Source organism: Chenopodium album, chromosome 26 (genome assembly GCF_948465745.1).
Source record: "Chenopodium album chromosome 26, dcCheAlbu1.1, whole genome shotgun sequence".
NCBI classification, from domain to species: Eukaryota; Viridiplantae; Streptophyta; class Magnoliopsida; order Caryophyllales; family Amaranthaceae; genus Chenopodium; species Chenopodium album.
Window position 1 is genome coordinate 31335991 of NC_137859.1, and position 20741 is coordinate 31356731.

General features: G+C 34.3%; 1 protein-coding gene, 1 long non-coding RNA gene and 1 pseudogene across 2 annotated transcripts; 1 reads left to right on the forward strand and 2 right to left on the reverse strand.

The window, feature by feature from the left end:
- Positions 1-6140: 6140 nt before the first annotated feature.
- LOC145617576 (putative 2-oxoglutarate-dependent dioxygenase SLC1) lies at positions 6141-7945 on the reverse strand. Its single transcript, XM_081672292.1, has 4 exons — positions 7640-7945; positions 7273-7517; positions 6689-7034; positions 6141-6571 (listed from the first exon to the last, which is right to left on the reverse strand). Exons 1-4 carry the CDS (start codon positions 7922-7924, stop codon positions 6326-6328), a joined length of 1122 nt encoding a protein of 373 aa, XP_081528418.1. The 5' UTR covers positions 7925-7945; the 3' UTR covers positions 6141-6325.
- Positions 7108-15340, forward strand: LOC145617577 (uncharacterized). Its single transcript, XR_014107755.1, has 4 exons — positions 7108-7537; positions 8960-9027; positions 13258-13321; positions 15213-15340. It is a non-coding gene; the product is annotated as an uncharacterized LOC145617577 (long non-coding RNA).
- A 2995-nt stretch (positions 15341-18335) lies between these two features.
- On the reverse strand, positions 18336-20214 carry LOC145617575 (purine-uracil permease NCS1 pseudogene; annotated as a pseudogene).
- Positions 20215-20741: the final 527 nt, after the last annotated feature.

Sequence of the window (20741 nt, forward strand, 5' to 3'; positions counted from 1 at the left end):
CGTAAACCAATCCAAACCGCTAAAATACGATTTGGTCAGGTTTGGTTACGGTCCAAACCAAACTATATACAGCCCTACATATGACACATGTCACCTCCCTTAATATTTATTAAGTCTTTATGCATTCTACAACTTGCAAATTCAAGTAAGAAAATGAAGTGTTTCATTTCCACCATAATAAAATAAAGTTAAATTAATTAGTACACATTACATAAACATATGAATCCCTACCTTATAAAAAGTGGGAAAATACTCTTATGAATAGTGTCAAGACTATTATACCCTTAAAAAAGTTAATTGACATATTTACCCCCAATTAAAATTAATTTTGATGCATTTAAGTATTTAACCTTTCGTATTTTTGTCCTCTATTTCTTTTGTTTATCTTTCTTCTTATCATTCTAACGAAAAGGCCAAAACTCCTCATTTCTCAATTTCCTTCTTTTCTCACGAACTCATTTTCTGGTTGCTGGAAAATACTGTTAACATGTCAGTTTCCATTCCGGTACCCCCGGTCACCACCCACCGCCGCGATAATTCTATAAGGATGATGACCCTACTGGTTGTTTTTTATACTAAAAAGAATGTAAAGTTTGTGCAATCTATTTGTTCATGTTATACGAAGAGGTGAATAAGCATACTATTCGGAGACGCCCGTATCTGGTTAGAGTTGGGGACAACTCAAGATTGGTGGAGTTGACGGATGAATGCAATAATGGTACCTTCGTAGTGGTGGAGTGTAAAGTGTAATTGGTTGGATACCATTAAAATGATAAACTAAAAAAAAAAAAAAAACATAAGAGTAATACTTTTGATGTAATCTCTTTTAGTTGTGTTTATAGGGGAGTCAAACAAAGGAACTCATTTGATGAGTCTTCTACGGAATGTAGCAGTTATGTCTTACATATGAGGTACTATAGTCTTATGCTTTTGATTAAGAGGTTGTTTGAAAATGTATTTTGCTTTAGTTACCGTGTCATTGACTCGATTTTTATCCTAGGAAAAGCTTATAGTTTATGATTATAGGAAAGAGTTAAGACGTACTCATCATACATCATCAGTTAAATACTCGTACGTAGCTCATAAATGTTATCTCCTCCATTATATGGTCCAAAGATTATCTAATTGCAGGGAAATATACTACATAGCCTTTGTGCTAGGGTGTTCAATGAGGGTTTTGTCCTCTCAATAACACTCCTATTGTAGTTATAGAATGATGCAATAGCTTTGATTGCCTTTTTATATAGTAATGCGTACATTGGCGAGTTATAATATATATGATCATTTTCAAAATAAATAATCATAACACAAAACATGTTTCTACAATTAAATAAATTAAGATAAAACCTTTTATTGATCGTCCTAAGACAAGTATAATTCAACAGCAACTCAAAGTACGTAAACTTTTGAGGTTCGAATTTATAACTCCCCTACGATGGCTAGCTGTATCGCGCGCATCACGCGCGTAGGCTTCCCTAGTTATAATAAAAATTGTCTTTTGATATCCTAGACTTTAAATGTAATTTAAACTAATATATCCTTTCATATCTCACAATTTTCATGTATATATATCTAAATAAATTTCTTCATCTTCTTTCACAATTTTACCCTCGGTCTTTTTTTCCTTTAAGTTTTAGAAATAAAATAATTACTTCATATAAAATCATACCTACATATGAAAATAATTAACCCAAGTAACAACCCGTGCATTGAACTGGCTAAAAAGCTAGTTAAGGTAAAGAGAACGAAGCCTTACTCCGTGTAACATTTATTTTTCAACCTTATGGAGGCATAAATTCTACCAGTAACATATCTAATTACGGTTGCGCAATCATGTTCATGTCGCGCAGTATGTAGTGTAAAAGTCAAATTTAAAATTAAAGTCAAAGGGTAGAATGTAAAAAATGTTCATTCCATAGACCATAACGTAGAATCTGAATTTCCACCGTCTCCACAAACAAATTACCCTCACATGGCGGTGAAAAAGACGATGATCAATCTGCTATCAACAACTCTACCAAAATTCCTGGACTATGCTCGAATTCGAACAAATTCTTCAACATCAACGTCTCAAATGGACCCCATTTCTTTTTAGCTACGCCTGTAAATTTGTCAATTTTTAGGTAAAAATTGTATCCCTTTTCATTGTTCTTATTACTTTGTCTGCTTTTTATTGTTCTTTGTTCTCTCTTCTTTGTACTATTAATTGCGTAAGAATTTGTCTTGAAATTCGTATAATAGTTGATTGGATTGCTCTTTTAATTAGTGGGTATTAACTGGAACTCAGAATTATTGATTAATTAGTTTATAATGTGAGCAATTTAGTGGGACATTAATGAATTGTTTATGCTTACTGACATCGCTTCTTGTTGGTTTTCTCCAAGTTTTTTAATCCCTTTTATTTACTGGCTTGGGAAGGAACCCAATTTTTTAAACCCCCTTGTTATTTAATTAATGTATGCAATTAACTGTGAGGTCCATATGTAGTGTTATTTGATTCGATGCTACGCTTTGGTGATCTTCTTATGCTTGATATGAGCCACAATGATGGAGAGTAGTACTAGGATGGGTCTCATGTTGGTTCCCCCGACCCCACTTATAGATTAAGGCATTCAAGCATAAGAGTTGATATTGGGTGAAATTCACTATCTAATTTTATTAAATTCTTTCGGAAGTGTAACATTGAACTAAGGGAATAATTAAATCTTAAAAATGCAGAATTGAGGTGTTCTTCTCAAGCTAGAATTGGGTGTAGTAAATTTAGGCGTTGTTCTCCTCACCTTTTTTTTTTCAGTTATTTGAAGCTTATTAAGTTCACTTAAGGATTAATAACTTTAGATTAAGATATAATAAGACTTGATAAATGCAATGCAAGGGTTAATAAGTTCCAGTAAGGTCTGATAAGGTCTGAAAGGTCCAATAAGATAATATAATATAAGGGCTAATAAGTTCATTTGAAATAAGATACTTTGGGCTAATAAGTCCGGATAGAATAATTTAAGTGAAATTCAGGTAAACAATACTACTACTCATGTCTTAGAATAATTGACGCATTTGATATATATATATTTTTTTTCACTATACTATATCAATTATTCTCTGACGGAGGGAATATTTTAGTATAGCTCGAAAATGTTATGCTTGGATATAAAGAGCTAATGATAGGTCTTTCATGGCAAGGAAAAGAGCTAGTCATACCAATTGCTTCTTTTTTCTCAAGCTAACTTTTGGGTGCTCTCTTCACTTGAATTCTACTTGTTCAAACTTATTAGACATAAGGTTAAAGCATTTGAACTTATTGGCCCTTCTCCAAACTTGTTATAGTTGACTATTGAAATAGGTAGCCCTTAATGATTATATCAATTATATAAACTTATTGCCCATAAACTTACCTTATATGAACTCATATTATTTTTGTTTGAACTCATTAACCCAAAATTTATCTGAATTGAACTTGATTTAGATTCTTATGTAGAGGATATGTTAGTCAGGCATATGGGTTTGCCCATTGTAGACCTAATCTGGAATAAGTTACTGTCAACTGTGCTGAAATTGGAAACACTACAGCCATTGAGAATTTCTCGGCGTAAACAAGCAAGCATTGGCGGGAGGAGAATATGTGACTATCTGTGAGGTTATAGTTTAGACGCCTCCAACTTTTATTGAAATTTTGTTTGTAGTTATTTTGAATGCAGATGAGATTTTTTCATATAATCTGTATTATAAGTTTGTTGTGTATGTTCTTTCGGGAGAATGATGCACATCATGCCGTTGGATTTGGGATTCTCGGTGAAGTGAGGTGCTCATTCCTTTGAGGAATTTCGATTGTTAATGTAAACGTTAGAACAATAAGATATGAAAAATTATTTATTGCATGATTCATTGTAGTAGCATATACAAGTAAGTATCAACTAAATTACTTATTATTATTTTTTACCTTTTAAGTAAGCTTAAAAAGGTAGTCTGCTTCAAGGTTCTCTAGTGATAATAATTGTTCTCGAGCTACTCAAAGTGTCTTAGTTTTGCTATCTATCAAGTTCCAGCAATCAGAACAGCACCCTTTTTTTATTATTTTTTTTTACTATTTTTTTTTTTTGTTTTTATTTTTGGTTTATGTTTAAGCTTTAATGGTCTTGACTCTTGAGGCCTGATCATTCCTTGTGAATCAATTGACATTAAGATAAGAAGTCTAGGAATATTCTGAATAATTAAAAAGCCAAAGGCATACAGGATGTTAACTATGAGCCTGAATTAGGTAAGAGGTGAAGAATTTTACACAAAGTAAGTAATATCTAATTTGAATTTGTTTAATATAACATTTTGCGTACCTAAGATTGTGGTAATGAGAATTAAATTAATCTGTGTAACAGTTAATTTGGTTGAATATGAAAGCTGTGCATCACATGAGTGTCATTAGCTGCGCAAGGCGTTTCATTAATTACTGTTTTGTATAGGAGGTAGTTAAAGTATCGCCTTTCCTGTAAAACTTGGGTTTCTGGTCTTTCTACGAGTCTCTTATACTTGCTTGCATCCTTGTAAACTTAATTTTATTCCTATGTTTGGTGGGGAATGAATTCTCTCTCACTTGCCGAGCTGCTAGTTTGAGGTTCTATCTGACTGCTTGTTATCCATGTACACTTTTTATCTTATCATGCAATTCACGTATGTTATTCCTACTCCCTGATATATAGAGCAATTTTATCATTTTCCCTAAACTTGTAATCTTGTTTCACCATAAAATATTATGTTGAACTTTTAAAGAGTATAGTATATGATTCCTACTCCCTGATAAGTATATGTGATTCCTACTCCCTGATATGTAGAGCAATTTAAAAGAATTTCCTTTTATTTTGGCGATAGATACGTGATTTATAAAAGGGTAGCTATGATGTGGAGAAATTACAGCTGGGTATGTGGTGAGGTAAATTTCTGTCCTGTGGTAGTATACTAGCATAATTACGGAAATAGGCTGCAAATATGTGAATCTGAGCTTCGGTTCTCTAACTGTCTACATTCTTTACAATCTGCGTATTCTATAAACTGTCAGAGAATATCCTGTAACCTTCTGGGACAGAATTGGGGATGGTTTCCAAGTTTATTGCTAATCCAGATCAGCTCTTGTGCTGTGGGACATTGACAAGGCTTATTAATTTTTTAATATAGAAACAACTGCTTGCCATAGGCATTGACTTGCAGGATTTAATATATTTTATTTATTTAGTTGCAAGATTTTATATATTTTAATTTTATCCATTAACTTGCAGGATAGGGAACTGTATTCTATAAGATCAGTGTCTAAAATTGGAGCTTCTTCAAATCATATTGTCATGAAAGACACTCGTGAGGTATGAGCTATATATTAATGGAATATTCATATGTGACATTGTATCATTATAATAAAAGGAAATACTTAATGCATCTCTGTCCTATAATAATGAAAACTTGTGAACGCTCCACCCAAAAAAAAATGTCTAAATGTATTTTTCTGGATTCCTGGATATAAATTATGTATCAAAATCATCAATCCTCTTAGTGTGATAATGACAGTCATGAAATTTTGTACTGGGATCCCACTTGTGTTAATTATATTTATTGAGAAATGATTTAGCTCGAAAATTTGTGGTTTATTGATTAAAAGCTTTCAGAATCAACTCTATCAAAGACCGTACAGCATCTATGCCTTAAGTCCCAATGTTTATAGTTGCCCAATGCTCCAACCTACTACTATTTTTCTTTGTTGAGAGTGCATGCATCTCAGGTTCAAGATCCGAATTAGAAAGCCTTCTTTCATTCTCTCTCTCTCTCTCTCTCTCTCTCTCTCTCTCTGCCCCACCCCCACCCCCCTCTTCTTTTTTTTTTCTTTTATTTATTTATTTTTTTAATAGGCTTCTTATCTACTATATAGCATTAGTAATTAGGTGATACAAATTTATATGCAATTTATAGTCCATGAATTTTTCCTTTTTTTTTTCCCAGTGTTTCTTTGCAGTCATGTATTTTTTTCTTCATGAAATTACTCCTAGCTAATGGTTCTGTTAGACTTGATGTCAGCTGTCAGCTACTCAGCCATGAGTTAATAGTTCAGTATAAAAAAAGTTTGGACTACATTGACAGTTGAGAAACAATTAGTGTGATATTCTTAGTTCCAAAAATAATATAGTTAACTTGTTGTAATTGCTTTGCTTGGACTGTTCTAAATACAATTTTCCTTGATCACTGAGATGAAAAAATCGATAATAGTTAGGCATAGTCTATATTTATCATGTACAGGAATTTCTAAACGGTTCCTTGGTTGACAGTCTTGACATGCATATTTTTCTGCATTTCAATTGAGTTTTCTGGACTCCAGAAAAGCCTTCTTCTTTGGTTCACATGATGAAACATACTCAAGGAAAGTAGCAAAATCTGTGTCCTTGTAACGCCTTGGATTATTTTTGTTAATGAGTTTGGGTGAAGGTTGAATAACACGCTCGAAAGGAAGACTGTGAAGACATGCTACAGTTACACGCGTTTTCTCTTGATTCACTAGTACTCTGTGTAGCACACTCCTATACCTTCCATTGCTAAATATCTGTAACAGAATAAATTCAAAATCTGCATTTAGTTAACTGTAACATAAATGTTCCAACTTCCAACAATGCAAGAAACACATATATTTTGTTTTTATGGAATTGATGGAAGAATCTACCTCTAGGTGATCACCGATATTTACAACAAAAGCATTTGGGATTGGATCAACTGTCAACCATTTTTCTTCAAACTGTATTTGTAAACCCTTGACTTCATCCTGGAGAAGAAGGGTTAGGAAGCCATAGTCTGAATGTGGTGGCATCCCCAGTGTGAGTTCAGGTTCTGGGCATGGTGGATAGCAATTTGCCACCATCATCTGGCTCCCCTCTTGAAATTCTTGCAAAACTTCATTTTGTTCTGCTATATTCATTTCTGCATTCCACAGTCCAAGGCTCTCTAGGATGGCCCTCATTAGCATCATAAACAGGATTCTAGTTTTCGTTGAGTAAGCAGCTGCCTGACCCCTATAGAAGAATTTTAAAAAGTAATTAGGATTTTTTATTTTTATTTTTATTTTAAAATTCTTGGAGGGCAATTTAAGACCACTAATTCTACTTGTTTATTCTCAAAAAGGAAAGGCAGCCACAAAATCTATCCTCTGCTGGCTGTCCTACTGCTTAAACGAATCATTGCATAGTAAAATAATCATCAAGTGGGTAGGGTTGCATAAATATATTAATTGTCTGTTATCTCTGTTACTACCTCAGGTCTTCTGGTGAAGAGGGCCAGAGTGAGACATCTGGTACGGGGTGGCAAACAAGCTTCAGAAAGTCTCTCCAACAGTAGTTTCCGTCTTTGTTCTGATTAAAGCTTGTTCCATATCGGACTGGTGCTTTCATATCTGTGGACATGTACTTGCGTCGTTCCTCGAATGGGAGCTCAAAAAATCTTTTGCATACATCAGTCATACTGCTAATAGCATCAGTGGGAATGCCATGATTTACTACCTGCAGCAACATGTTAAATGGTAAGTTTTATGCTTAAATACTTATGATTAGCTTCAGATCTTAGCATGAAAGCAATTGTGGGAATGGTGCATTGTGGTGCTTAAGGGTTGCAGCTGACCAACCTGAAAGAAACCATATCGTTCACAAGCATTAGTAAGGGATTTGAGCACTTGAGACCGGTTAGGTCCTTGTAGTTCAGCAAAGTCTATGACTGGAAGTTTGATGTTTGTTTCCTGAATATGTGATTCTTTTCTCATGTTTGGACGGTCTGGGATGGGAAATATGTACTTGTTTGGAACTTTCTTGATGCCATTCTCTTGGAGATGCCTCACACCTTTCTGGTATTGGTTTTCTGATTGGCTGTCTCTCATCTTCTTTTCTGATTGTAGTGAGATTGCTGGAGACATTAGTTTGAACAGATTCCTGTTACATGCATAAATAAAAAGTCAATTATATAAACATCTATGGAAGAGGAGATGAGAGAAGGGGAGGAGAAAGTCAACGATGTATTAAGTACTACCCGTACCTTTCTTTTATGGATGAATGAATCCAATGAAGGGAAGTTAAAAGTAATTTGTTGGAGATTTATGATAATGCAGCACTCAATTTATAGAAGTGGCTTAGCAAGGCTACGTCAAAACCACAGTTGCAAGTTTTTGAAAACCAGCGCTTTGGAAAACCAGCTTTGGTATATATTTTTATTAGCAAGGGGGTGGGGGCACCAAGTCCTAAAAAACCAGCATCGGATTATTTAATTCAAGCAAAGCAATCTTTCCTGTATAGTATGACCGTTGACCAAAGTTTGGGTCAAAGAACGAGTTCGTGGGGTCCTAGGCTTTCTCCATCTTTTTACTACCAAATAATGTCAAGGCTTTATTTATTATTCCCCTTGATGTAGTTCTCACTTGAATATTTTATGTGTCATGCAACTGGCTGACTTTTGGCATAAATTTTTTTTTTTTTTTAAATAAATTAAAGTAGGGTCTATTTCTTATGTAGGCTGTCTATTGTGTTGAAGTCCTAATCATGTCATCAAATCCTTTTAATTCAGTGTATCTTCCCAGATGCTCAAGCTAAAAAACTGATGCTTAATAATTGCTCAAGTTGTGATGTTTTATGCTGGACAGCAAAATAAAGAACAGTAGTTATGGACAAATTACAACTTTTCCTGCATTTAAATTGGTATATCATTGTTGGAGCGTGGGTTCAGTGCTAGTACTGCTAACACTAAGTCCAATGAGCCAGATAGGAGTTCTACTGCAGAAGTTTAGAGTAGTAAATTCTAAGAATATTAGAATCCATCCATTTGAACCCCCATTTGTAATTTATTTACTTCTTGACATATTCTTTATATCATAAGTTACCTAGTCGTACTTTAAAGCATGCTTGTCATATGACTGGTTTTGTTGGATGATAGTTATTTTTCCACTACTGCATTGCAGGCAATATTCATCAGAATTTATTGGCACTCAGCAACTGGGGTTTCCAGCCCGCAGCGTGGATAGAGAAAGTATGTAATTAGTAGAACCTTTCCCCTGACCTGAATTCAATTACAACATATAAGGCCATGCATCAATCAACTGAAACTCTGAAAGTTTATCATGAATTTTGTTTGACAATGTCAGAATATTTGGGATTATTTGCAACTTGCACTTGTATTGACTTCTGCTTATAAAATTAGTTGACTGGTGTTGTTGGTGTTATGTTTATAACATTCTGAATATTAAGTTTATGACCATATTGAGGAAACCAATTAACCAATACTCTTTTTACTAATTAAATTATATGTGGTGACTCTAGAGAATTTAATTATCTTTTAGCTATTGCAAAAGGCATTTACAGATTTAGGTGACATTACATAGCTGATTGGCTAGGAAGAGACAAAAAAAAAAAAAAGAAAGATAAATGTTGGGAAGATGAGGAGTGGCTGTAAAAAAGTGCAATAATGAGATTTGGCTAAGGTTGCAATGTGGCTCTAATATCATTATGTGGTACAAGAATTTGAAAGTACTATTCTTTGTCTTATGGCAGACACTTGTCCTTTTTGCTTTCTAATTTTGGCACACCTTTTTGTTTTTACCTTTTTTTTTTTTTTTTTTTTTTTGGGTTCTGCTTGATTGATCTGTTCAATGTTACTAGTATTTACTTTCTATTTGATTGTGAAAATCTTGATACTGGGTGCTTCTGCCAGTTGCTGTAGGCGAAAGGGGATATAAAAAGCTGTACTGTTGATAAAATAAGTGATTCCTTATTCTCTATCAGTTGTCTTGATCCGTTGTATATGTTATGAAACTTACATAGGGTAATTTGAAGTTGGGAATAGTTGTTTATCTTTGCTTTAGGCCCTTGGTTTGATTTAAAATGTTTTCATGGAAATTGATTTTCCCATTATTCTCTATTTTCCTTTGTTTGGTTTGTTAAGGGGTTGAAAATAATTTTCCTAATGTTGGAAAATTGCATTCATTATGGTGGAAAACATTTTCCTTCACAAAACAAGGGAAGCCACATTTGTCGTCCCTTTGCCTTATCTTCCTTTCACTTTCCTCTCATCCATCCCCACATTTGCACTCTTATTTTTAATTTATCGTTACTTTTTCTTGTAAGAAACAAAAAAAGGAAAACTATCTTGCAAGTGTGGTTTTCCTTGAAAATATTTTTTTCCATGAAAATTAATTTTTCATTGAAAATGTTTTACATCAAACCAAACGGAGCCTTAATGGTAAATTTTTAAATGCTATTACTGTTATTTTTATAATTTTCAGTCGCTTTTACTTTATTCCTTTTTTAACCTTTTATTCCTTTTTAAAAAATAATAATTATCATCTCTTAACCCACCTTATGGGACTATTATTTTGAAGAATTTCTTACTAATGTATTTCTCTTCTCCTAAAAGTGAAAGTAACCATAAGTTTTCGTATTTTCTATCGTAGTTGAGAACTCAAGAAGATGGAGTAATTTACTCTATATTTTAATTGTTCATATTATTATTATCAAAAACTAGGGCGCTTAACAACATCATGACCTTTATGATTGTCAGTTGTTAGTATCAATTTTATGTAATGGAAATTTACCTTATGTCTTTTGTTAGAGGTAAAGATTATGATTTCCTATGTGATTTTGCAAAACATTCCTGGTCCTGTGTCCATGGTAATGCTTACTCGTTCTCAAGATATATATATCTCTCTCTCTCTCAATTAATTTATTTCTATCCCCCTCCATTCCCTCTTTTGACGTGGTATTAAGTGAAAATGAAAAATTAGGAGAAAAACACATATTTAGGGATGAAGTTGCTTTACACAGATAATAGAAAGGAATCAATCTTATTTCAATTTTAGATAGTAAATTATTATTATTTTCTTTTAATATCACCTATTTCATGGGTCATTACTAGTACTAACACACAATTAGCTTTCAATTTTTAGAAGGCATTGATAATCTAACCTTAAGCTATGGATATTCTTGTACGACCCTTGTATTTGAAAGTTTGAATGAAATATCATATAAGATCATGGAGGCATATGGCTGGAGTCTGACAGATTGCAAAAAATTATATCTTGATCACCCACTCTCCCATCATCTCCTTTCTTGTGGATACTCCATTCTTTTTGTCATTTTCTATATATTAAGCCTCTTTTTATTCTCATTTTCTTTTGTTTCTTCTGTTATTATTGGAACAATCCCCTCTAAACCCCGATAAAGGAAAGAAAATATCCTCTGTGCCCAACTACGGTGTCAAAAATAGCCATATAGGGATGTGCATAAGATCAAACATTAATTTTTGATGGTTATAAAAAAAGGCTTAGCATTGATATTTAATTTATAATTTTCTTACCAAACTAATACTAATGATAATTGGAATTGGAGCTGGAGGATTGTTCAAGATAGTGTATTGAGAGGCAAGTACTTTGGTTTTTGGAGATGATCTGTGAACTATCTTTTCATAATTTTGCCACGACATGGGTATAGACTCTTCGATACCTAATAAAGAATATTGTCAATATAAAGACAATTTTTTTTAAATCTTTTTTTAACCATTATTTCTCTTTATCTCTTTGAATATGAATATACCAAACTGGCTGACTGCTACCTCAATGCCTCTAAATAGGCTTCTGCCTATGGCAACACGGTATACATGGAGCTTCATGCGTACAATTGGACCGCTTGGGGCCTTTTTTTCTAGAAAGGGCCTGTGATTTGATTGTTATTTATGAAAATTTTAATCATCTTCATTGTCATTTTCTTTGTTGTGTTAAATGTTCATGTGTTGATTGTTCTCTTGGTATTATGCAAGTATGTGATTGCAAGTGGTAGGAGGTTTCTACAAAGTTAGTGTATTTAAAGTGAGGAATCAACACTTCCTTTTAAAAGGTACTCTTGGTCTGGTATTAATAATCTCATTGTCCCAACCCTTCATGATTTAGAAACCGCCATAATTTCACTAAAACACCCTTCATAAGTTCTCTTCATCCTTAACTCTTTCATTGCATTTAACTATGGCCATGTTTCCTTGTAATCTGTTTGTGTTTTAAGGGAATGTGACACCTTTTACTAGACAAGTATACAGAGTAGACCTGACATTATTTTCGGACGGAGGGAATAGTATGAAAATATATTATTAATGTCATAATTAGTCACGTTTAGTGGGTCCTGGCGGGTTATTAAACATTGGCTTATCTGGTGCATCACAGCTGTTAGCCTAAAAAGTTAATTTAGGCTGATGGTGGTATGGTTTTTTTATAATAGTGCATGGCATCATGTTCAGTGACAGTCCAAGAGTTTTGGTAGATTCAAGTACTATTTAATTGGCCTTTCCTACGTGGATAAAGTGATGCTCTCTCTTCATGGTTGTCCTTAATGTACGTTTTACAACCAGGAGCTCCTGACTTGGTTTTTGATTCTATATCTAATAATTAAGATGCTATACAGCATTTAATTTTTTTATGTTCTTTGTTTTGGTAGTTTCCTTGTAAGGTAAGTACCCTTTTCTCTGGTTAGGGTGCCTTTAAAATAATAGTTTGAGACTCAAGTGACATTTGACTCTTTTGAAAGTATGTGAACTTTTGAAGCTAAGGTTATAAGCTGGACCTAAGCTAATACTTGAGTTGATTATAATTATAGAACTGTCTGATTTGGACACATGGTTTAATGACTCTTTGTTTCCCATCCTCGTGCTTGCTTTTCCGGTGATCTGTCTCTGACAACCTTTATGTTCACTGGTTCATGGTTGAGGCCAGAATGGTGTTGTACAAATATAGCTATTACTTCATCTATGTCATTTATGAATTGAAAACCACTCTAATCCTTTGCTAACTCCTTGTTTGCCTTGCTGTACTTATTCAAACATGTGTTCTGACACCTTAACTGACTTGGAAACTTGGAATTTGTCTTTGAAGCAAATAGAACTAATTGGAAAGTTAAATGAGTCCTTGTTGGAAAGTTTCAAGTTTCAACAAAGTCCAATGTTTCTACGAGTTTTTACTAATCAATCTTTTCATACTGTTTTAATGTTCTTTTTTATTTATTTTTATTTGTTTATTTGTTTATTTATTTATTTTTTTTTATCTTGTTTAATATGTGGAAAATTCTTCTATTTGAAACCTTCCTTTTTTTTTTTTTTTTTTTTTTTTTAAAAAAAAAAAAAAATAATTTTGCCTTATTATTTACCTTAGCTTTTTGGCCCTTATTCAAACTTATGTATATATCAACCTATTGAACTTTTTCTTTTTATTGATTTTGGTAGGAAGGTTTTGGATCCCAAATGTGGCCGTCCTAGCCTTATATGCCGCAGAAATATAATACCCCCTGTGAGTCCTTGGTAGCTCTTGTCTTCATTAATGTTAAACTTATATTTATGTTTAATGTACAGTATATCTATGCTTCATATTCTGTTCTGCTCTCATTAAAATTTGAAATTAAGTTACAATAGTTTATGAAGATGAATGGTTTAGATAACATTTATTGTCTAAACAATTTTTATGTAAAAAATTACGTCTCATGCTAGTGCTCGTTACCTGTGAACATGTGATGCCCGTGTCTTTTTACACAATACATTGATTAGAAGTTGAAATTGCAATAATTTTGTAATGGAAAATCTGTCTTCGAATAAATAGAGCTATGCTAATGCTCCCAAGTCCCAACTTAGGAATACAACCTGTTTGATTGGTGGTTATAAATCAAGTTGATAAATGTTACTTTCTAATTTGTAAAAAAAGGTAAATGCCACTGTTAATGGTAATGCAAAAGCAAGTGTTTTTCTTTATAAATATCATTACTGCTTAATACCACCCTCTTCTTTACTGGTATATGATGGCAGTGAAAATTATAGAAAAATAGATATTTGATGAGTATAAGCATTATCGTAAACATTATCATGTGATTTTGCTTATGGAACGAGCTCTAAATTTTCTGGAGCATTAACCGCTATGACTACAGGGGGGCATGATTCTACGAGTGACTTGACACCTTCAAATGTTCAATGAAGGAAGACTTTCGAGAACACTTTCCTGGAAATGTTGCTTCAAGATGCACAAAAGTTATTTAATAGACAAAGTCCTTTTATTAAGTCAATCAAACCATCTCTAAAAAGTCAATCCTTACTGCTAGCAGCGACAGCTTCATTGAAGGCTGTAGTTATCAGCTCATCTGAAAGTCTTAATAGAAAAGCTCGTGTTTTAATTACTTTGTCCTTATATCCACATTAGGTGCATTATTTTCTGCCACATCACTACCGGCTATTTTATTCAGAGCTACATTATTTATTTATTTATTTTAATATACCTTTTTTGTCCACATGCAATTGCGTTGTTATTTATGAGTTGGAAAGTTCATTGTCTTTTTTTTCTTATTTCTTAAAATGTTTTTTTATAATCGATTTTAATTTTTTTTTGTGTAAATGTCGTTTTACATAATCACAAATAGGTGTCATTTTACTCTTTTACCTTTAGATACTCTTGCCCTTATAGGGACAATAGCTAATAGTAATCAATTTAATTTTCCCTAAGTTTTTATATGTAATAATTAGATATTCTAATTCATGTGAGCTCAGTAAAAAGTTATTACCTTATTTAGAATAAGTATATGTTTATATATTTATCTGGGTATTTGTTAAGTACAATATGTATAGACGTACATTATCTAGTTTTGAGATTAAGACAATATGACAAGTAATTTTGGAGAGATATATTCTTTTGCCACTTTTTAATAGGTTTGTTGTTCAAAATATATTAATCTGAATATCTGCTTTAAACAACTGGTTTGGACTTCTAGTTTTTAAACAAAAATAAGTAATGAGACTATGAGAGTAATGACTTATGAGTATGTCCATTTCCTTCTGTAGGAAATAATACGCCTATTGCTGAGTGTGTATGCTTGTCCTTTTGTTAAGCTGCCGTACCCAATGCCCTTGATATTGTTATTTATTTGCATGGGACTTCTGACTTTTGGAATTTCAGTACTTAAAGGAGATTAATGTATTTGTATTAGGCGTTTACTCTCTGTTTTATTAATTTTTGCTATACAGGCGTTTACTTTCTGCTTTAATAATTTTTGGGATACAGGCGTTTACTTTGTTTTTTCATAGGCATTGTATAATTATTAATTAAAATGTCAATGGTACCGTATGTCTTAGTTTACCTATTCAATAATTGTTGTATAATAGAATTATGCTTACAGTTGATGCTGCTACTTTGGTTCTAGGTTGCATTTGGCCAAATTTAGCTAATGAATAATTGGCACGTGGCGCGATTAAGTCCTGTTTTGATAGGTGGGAGCTTTACTTGAAAGAAGAAATTTGGTGCTGAATAGGAATACATTAGAAGACTGGGAATCATATGTCAATGCTGAGAGAGAGGTAGCATCATTATGTTTTTATTTATTTTTGCCATTATGAGGCTGCATTTTCTTGCTTGACCATTAAATTATTGCTTCATTGTGTCTGTGTTTTATTTAACGGTATACAGATGAATCCACCCTGTCTTATTTTATTTATAAGTTTCACCTAATTTGTGTTACATCGAATGGGTATGGGTCTAAAAGATAAGTAGTCTTGACAAATTAGTCCAAAAATGTCTCATTGTCTCAATTTATACATTTTTGGTTGATCAGATCATAGTTTGGAGGTAGGAATTAGTGTATTAGGGATTTAGGGAATACTGTACTTTGCACTAAAGCCTTGGCGGTCCTTAAATCAAGCTTGTTGGTTGTCTATGTATGTTGAATCTTAGGCACGGTTATATTGGATTTTGAAGGTTGTATGAGGATAGTGTGTGAGGTGTGAGCATCTTACTGAGAATCAACTTATCGTCTTAGTTTGGTTATTGACAATCAATAGTTCTGACATCTTATTCAAGTAAAAACTATCATTAGCACTTAAAGTGAGCATTGGTCTGGCTCTGGTGTTAATTCAACATTCATTTCTGTAAGTTGTTGCCTTATTGTATGCACAACTTGATGTCTTGCTTGACGTTCAACTCAAAATGTGACTTTTGTTTGTTAGACACATTCAAGGTTTTAGATCTTCTAACTATTGAAACTATTAGTTGACAATAGTAAAAAGTTGAGTGTCTTATATAAAGATTTATCCTTGCACTAAACACCATGGTTGATCAGAATGGAGGTAAGTTAGGTGTTCCTCTTGCCTAGTTAGAACTTAAAGTTAAGCCCCCTGCCCCAACCACCACCAAATATCCGTGAAGACATTAGACATGTGAACTCTTATGATATACTCGAAGTCAGGTCTTATATTTGGCCTTGGGACACCAAACAGAGATTTTGTGCATATCAGAGCTATGGTGTTTGAGATAAAAGCCTCTAATTTGAGCAAAATCTGTGTTGACAACACTTAGTTTACATTTTCAACACCAATTGACTAGACTAATAATTGCCAAAATTTCTGACTATGACACATGGCCTTAAAGTTTTCCTTCTCTCTCCTTTCCTCGCAGCTCAAAATACATTGTAATTTTTTTCGTTGATGTTTACTTATACTGTTCTTTGAAGAGAGAGAGGGGGGGGGGGGGTAAACATTACTTTATGTTAATGCAATTGAGGGGAGAATTTGTCAGAAAATCAGGCCTTACTCTCATTCTAGTGCCAAGATTGGATCAACTTAAAATTTTGGTTTTTGAGGATTCTTAAATGTAACCTCAATATTTGTTTGATTTGACTCCATGTTATTCTCTCTACTTTTAATAGAAAAGTATTGGATGGATCCATTCACCTTTTTATCTAGTTAGCCCTATGAAAATTGTGAATTCTTTATGTTTAAGATGAATACCTATATGAACACAAAAATAAATAAAAAATTCAGCCTGTTATGAAGGGGAGCTATACTTTGGCATGTTTGTTTCTCCTATGGGCTATGGGCACCTTTGCAGCTTGATGGGTTGCACCACTCAACTGTGACAATCTGCTCTTAACTGGTTTTATGAAGTAGGAAAACTCATACCTTAATCATCATATTTTTTAGTTAATTATATTTGTTTCTATTTCTCAATTCTCTTTTACATTCTAAGGACATATTACTTTGAGACTATGACTGAATTTTAGCAGCTACTGTGTTATGTTTTCCTTTTAAGGTATTGCACAAGATTTGGATCCTTGCTTATAGATATTCTTGATATGCTTCTACCCATTAAACTTAATATGCACAAGAGAGTCCACTTTACATGTCCAAGGAGGTTTCATCCCAAAACTATATTGAAATAGGAGTAGCAGCCCCTTAGGCCTTAGCTCTATAAAGTGTTTAACTCTCATCTTTTTATCAATGTGGAGTGTGGGGCACTTACATGTGTTGTTTGGAAAGGCTATAATTCAACAATTTATACTCCCCAACTTTGGGAAGGGCAAATATTGTCAATCTGAGGGATTTTCATCCAGACACAGCCCCTGTTTACAGCAGACCCTTTGTTTGTTGAAAATATAAAAAAAATATGCCGTACCTGAGAAACTTTTGCCCATCTCTGAGATGGGGTTGTCACTCCTCTGAGTCTCTGGCCACCAAATACTATATGTGAAGTGATGAGTGCTACACTTCTACACTTGCCAATTACTTGCAACAATTAATAATGTTCCTAATACCTATATTACTATATAGTACTCTGCAATTTTTTTCCATTGTGTAGATGATGAAAATCAATCTGTCTTCGGTTATTTTATATTGGCCTGTGGCCTTCTTGTTTAGTGGCTTACATGATTGTGTACTTAGCTAGTTTCTTTTAGTACTAGTTTCATCCAGTTAGCATGTGTGCCTGTATTAAAACATCAACATTACCACAATATGCTCATAGAGAGGCTCTGGTCTATGGCAGGGACCCTTGATGAGTGAGAGACTCCTTAAACTGATCTCATGTAGATAGCTTACCTTGCCACAGGGTAGATGGGTCAGGCATATGCTATAATGAGTGAGCGACTCCTTTCGTTGATCTTTAGCTTAAGATGCAGATTATGTGCAGTAAGAAAAAAATGCTAACTCTTTAAATTATTTTTGCTTAGTCCAGTATAATCTGAAGCCAAGCAATATTGGATGAGAGTTCTAGAAATTAGTTAGTACGTTCAGAACTGTAATTTCTTTTAATATATCAATTTCTAGAACTCTCCTCCAATTTCCAAGTAATTGTATCCATACATTTTATGCATTGGCCAGAATTGTAGTTATAAATGTTGATGACCTACCATGCAATTCATTTTTATCTTCGGCATTCTGCAGGTTGTAGCAGATATTGCGGTGGACAATGTGAAGTTCACAAGCTAATGACATTAAGGTATGTTTTGCAATGACGAATTGAAATTAAATTGTTTTTGTAGGCAATGGAGGTGAACAGAGGAGAAAACTTATAATTTTGAAATTGAAGAATTGTCATAAGAAAGCTGTTCACTGGGCTAATGTGATAACTTCATTTACATACAAACATAATAATACAGGCAACCAAACTTACAATGCTATGTGGTATCTATTTCAAAGTAGTCTTCTGTTTATCTGTATATGTTCCATCACAAGTCAATTTGGTGATGCCAATAGTGGATCGATTGGTTCACTATCTTTACCTGATGATAATGATCGTATTATCCAGTAAAAGATGCCTGCAGCAAAGAAACTGAAGAACCAAGCATTGTTGTATATTGTGATGAATGATTCTGGGACTGAACTTAGAATTCCGAGTTTTTGAAACAAACCAGGCACCACTGGCACAATTCCTACAGTCAAAGCCGCCATTGCTGCCAAATTATAACCCCCTGTATAATAGTAGGATCCATCCTTTTTTAATGTGTATAAATCATTAATGTTAAGCTTCATTTTCTGAATGATATAGTAATCTGCCAATATTATTCCCCCTATTGGCCCCATTAGTGCCGAGTAACCTACAAGCCAGGTATACACAAAACTTTCACTGGATTGTAGTAATCTCCATGGTTGAAAGGCAATGCCTAGCAATGCAGTTAAAAGAGCTCCTTTCCAAAATGTAAACTTTGATGGGCTGAGATTAACCAGTGCATTTGCAGGGGCAACAACATTAGCAGCAATGTTGGTGGTGATGGTGGCAAGGCTGATTCCGACAATTGCCAAAATAATTGTGGTGAACCCCCCAATCTCTCCGAGGAGCTGGATGGGGTTTGAGATCACACGGCCGAAGATCACTTTGGTAGAAGAGGTCACGGCTAGCCCAACGAATGTAAATGCACCCATGAAGATAGGCAAGCCAGCTTGACCTATGATCTGATCCTTTTGGGATTTGGCATACCTTGTAAAATCAGGGATGTTGAGCGCTAGAGTTGCCCAGAAGCTAATGTTCGCGGTAAGAGAAGGGAAAAAAAGTGCCCAGAACTGGGAACCCGAAAGATTGGAAGTTAGAGTCAGCATGTGGCCAAATCCACCAGCATTAACATATGCCCAGATCAGTAGGCAGGATGTTAAAACTATCAAGATTGGAGCTGAATACTTTTCAAGCACTCGAATTCCTTCCATTCCTTTCCAAACTATAGATAATTGCGCCAACCAAAATACCATGAAACAAGAGAATTCAAGGGGAGAAGTTCCTAACCAAGGTAAAACATTTGCCAAGGTAGAGTGCTTAATTGAATGTGGCAATAACAGGAAAATTGCCTCCCCCCCAATCCATGTCTCAATACCATACCATCCACACCCAACTAATGCTCGTAGCAGTGCCGGGACATGGGCACCTCTGATTCCAAATGACGATCTTGCTAACACCGGGAATGAGATACCATACCGTGCCCCAGGCTCCCCAGTCAGTATCAGTGGGACTAGCAATATAAGGTTAGCCGCCATCACGGTAGCTATCCCTTGCCACCATGCCATCCCAAGGTCAGCAAGACTACCAGCAAGGTAATATGCTGGTACACCAACAACCAACCCAATCCAGAGGCTGGCCATTTCCCACCCAGAAAAGGTCCGTTGACTTGGAGTTGTTGGCTTAAGATCATCATTAATAAGTGCAGGATCAGCTTCATTTTCATCTAAATGAGTACATCGTATCGGTTGGATCGATGCCATTGGACGAATTGAGGAAGCTGAACATCTTCCGTAGAAGGCGCTTGAGGAGCTCTTCTTAGGGATGGTCAATCTTGTAGTTAAGATAGATGGGATGATGCAGGATTTTGTGGGTTTTGTAGTGTGGGGATGGTATTGCAGGCTGAGATACTTGGACATCATAGTGTGATGATTTAGCCAAAAAAAGAAAGGTTTGAAAAGTGGGTGATTGAGTTTAATGGTGGCCTTGTTTGAATCTTGGGATAAGACTGTGAATGGTTAATTTTGTATGTATTATCACTTTCATGTATTTGGAAGCTACTAAGGTTGATTAATGATTAAGATTGCCTATTCTTAATTAGTTAGTGGTTAATCTGGCAAATGATTCTTCAACCAGTGGCATTTGTAAGCTAGAATAGAATCTCAGGGGTTGATTGGTATTGATTTTTGTTACCTGTTTTAATGAGTGGAAACGAAACGTGTTGGGTGAACCTACTGTGAAAAACAACATTCAACAATTTTATACTTGTATTAACCAACAAAAAACAAATTTACTGTTTTATTTTTCCCCACCCAAAACTTGATATGGCCCACAAGTAATTCGTTGTTGGCGGTTTCGGGTTGAAAAAGGGTAAGGTTGGAAAGAATTCATTTTGCAAGTGGATTGGATTCGAAATTTAGCGGGTCTGTTTGGTTATGTTTTGCAAGTTTTAAATTGAGTCAGGTCATAACCAGCT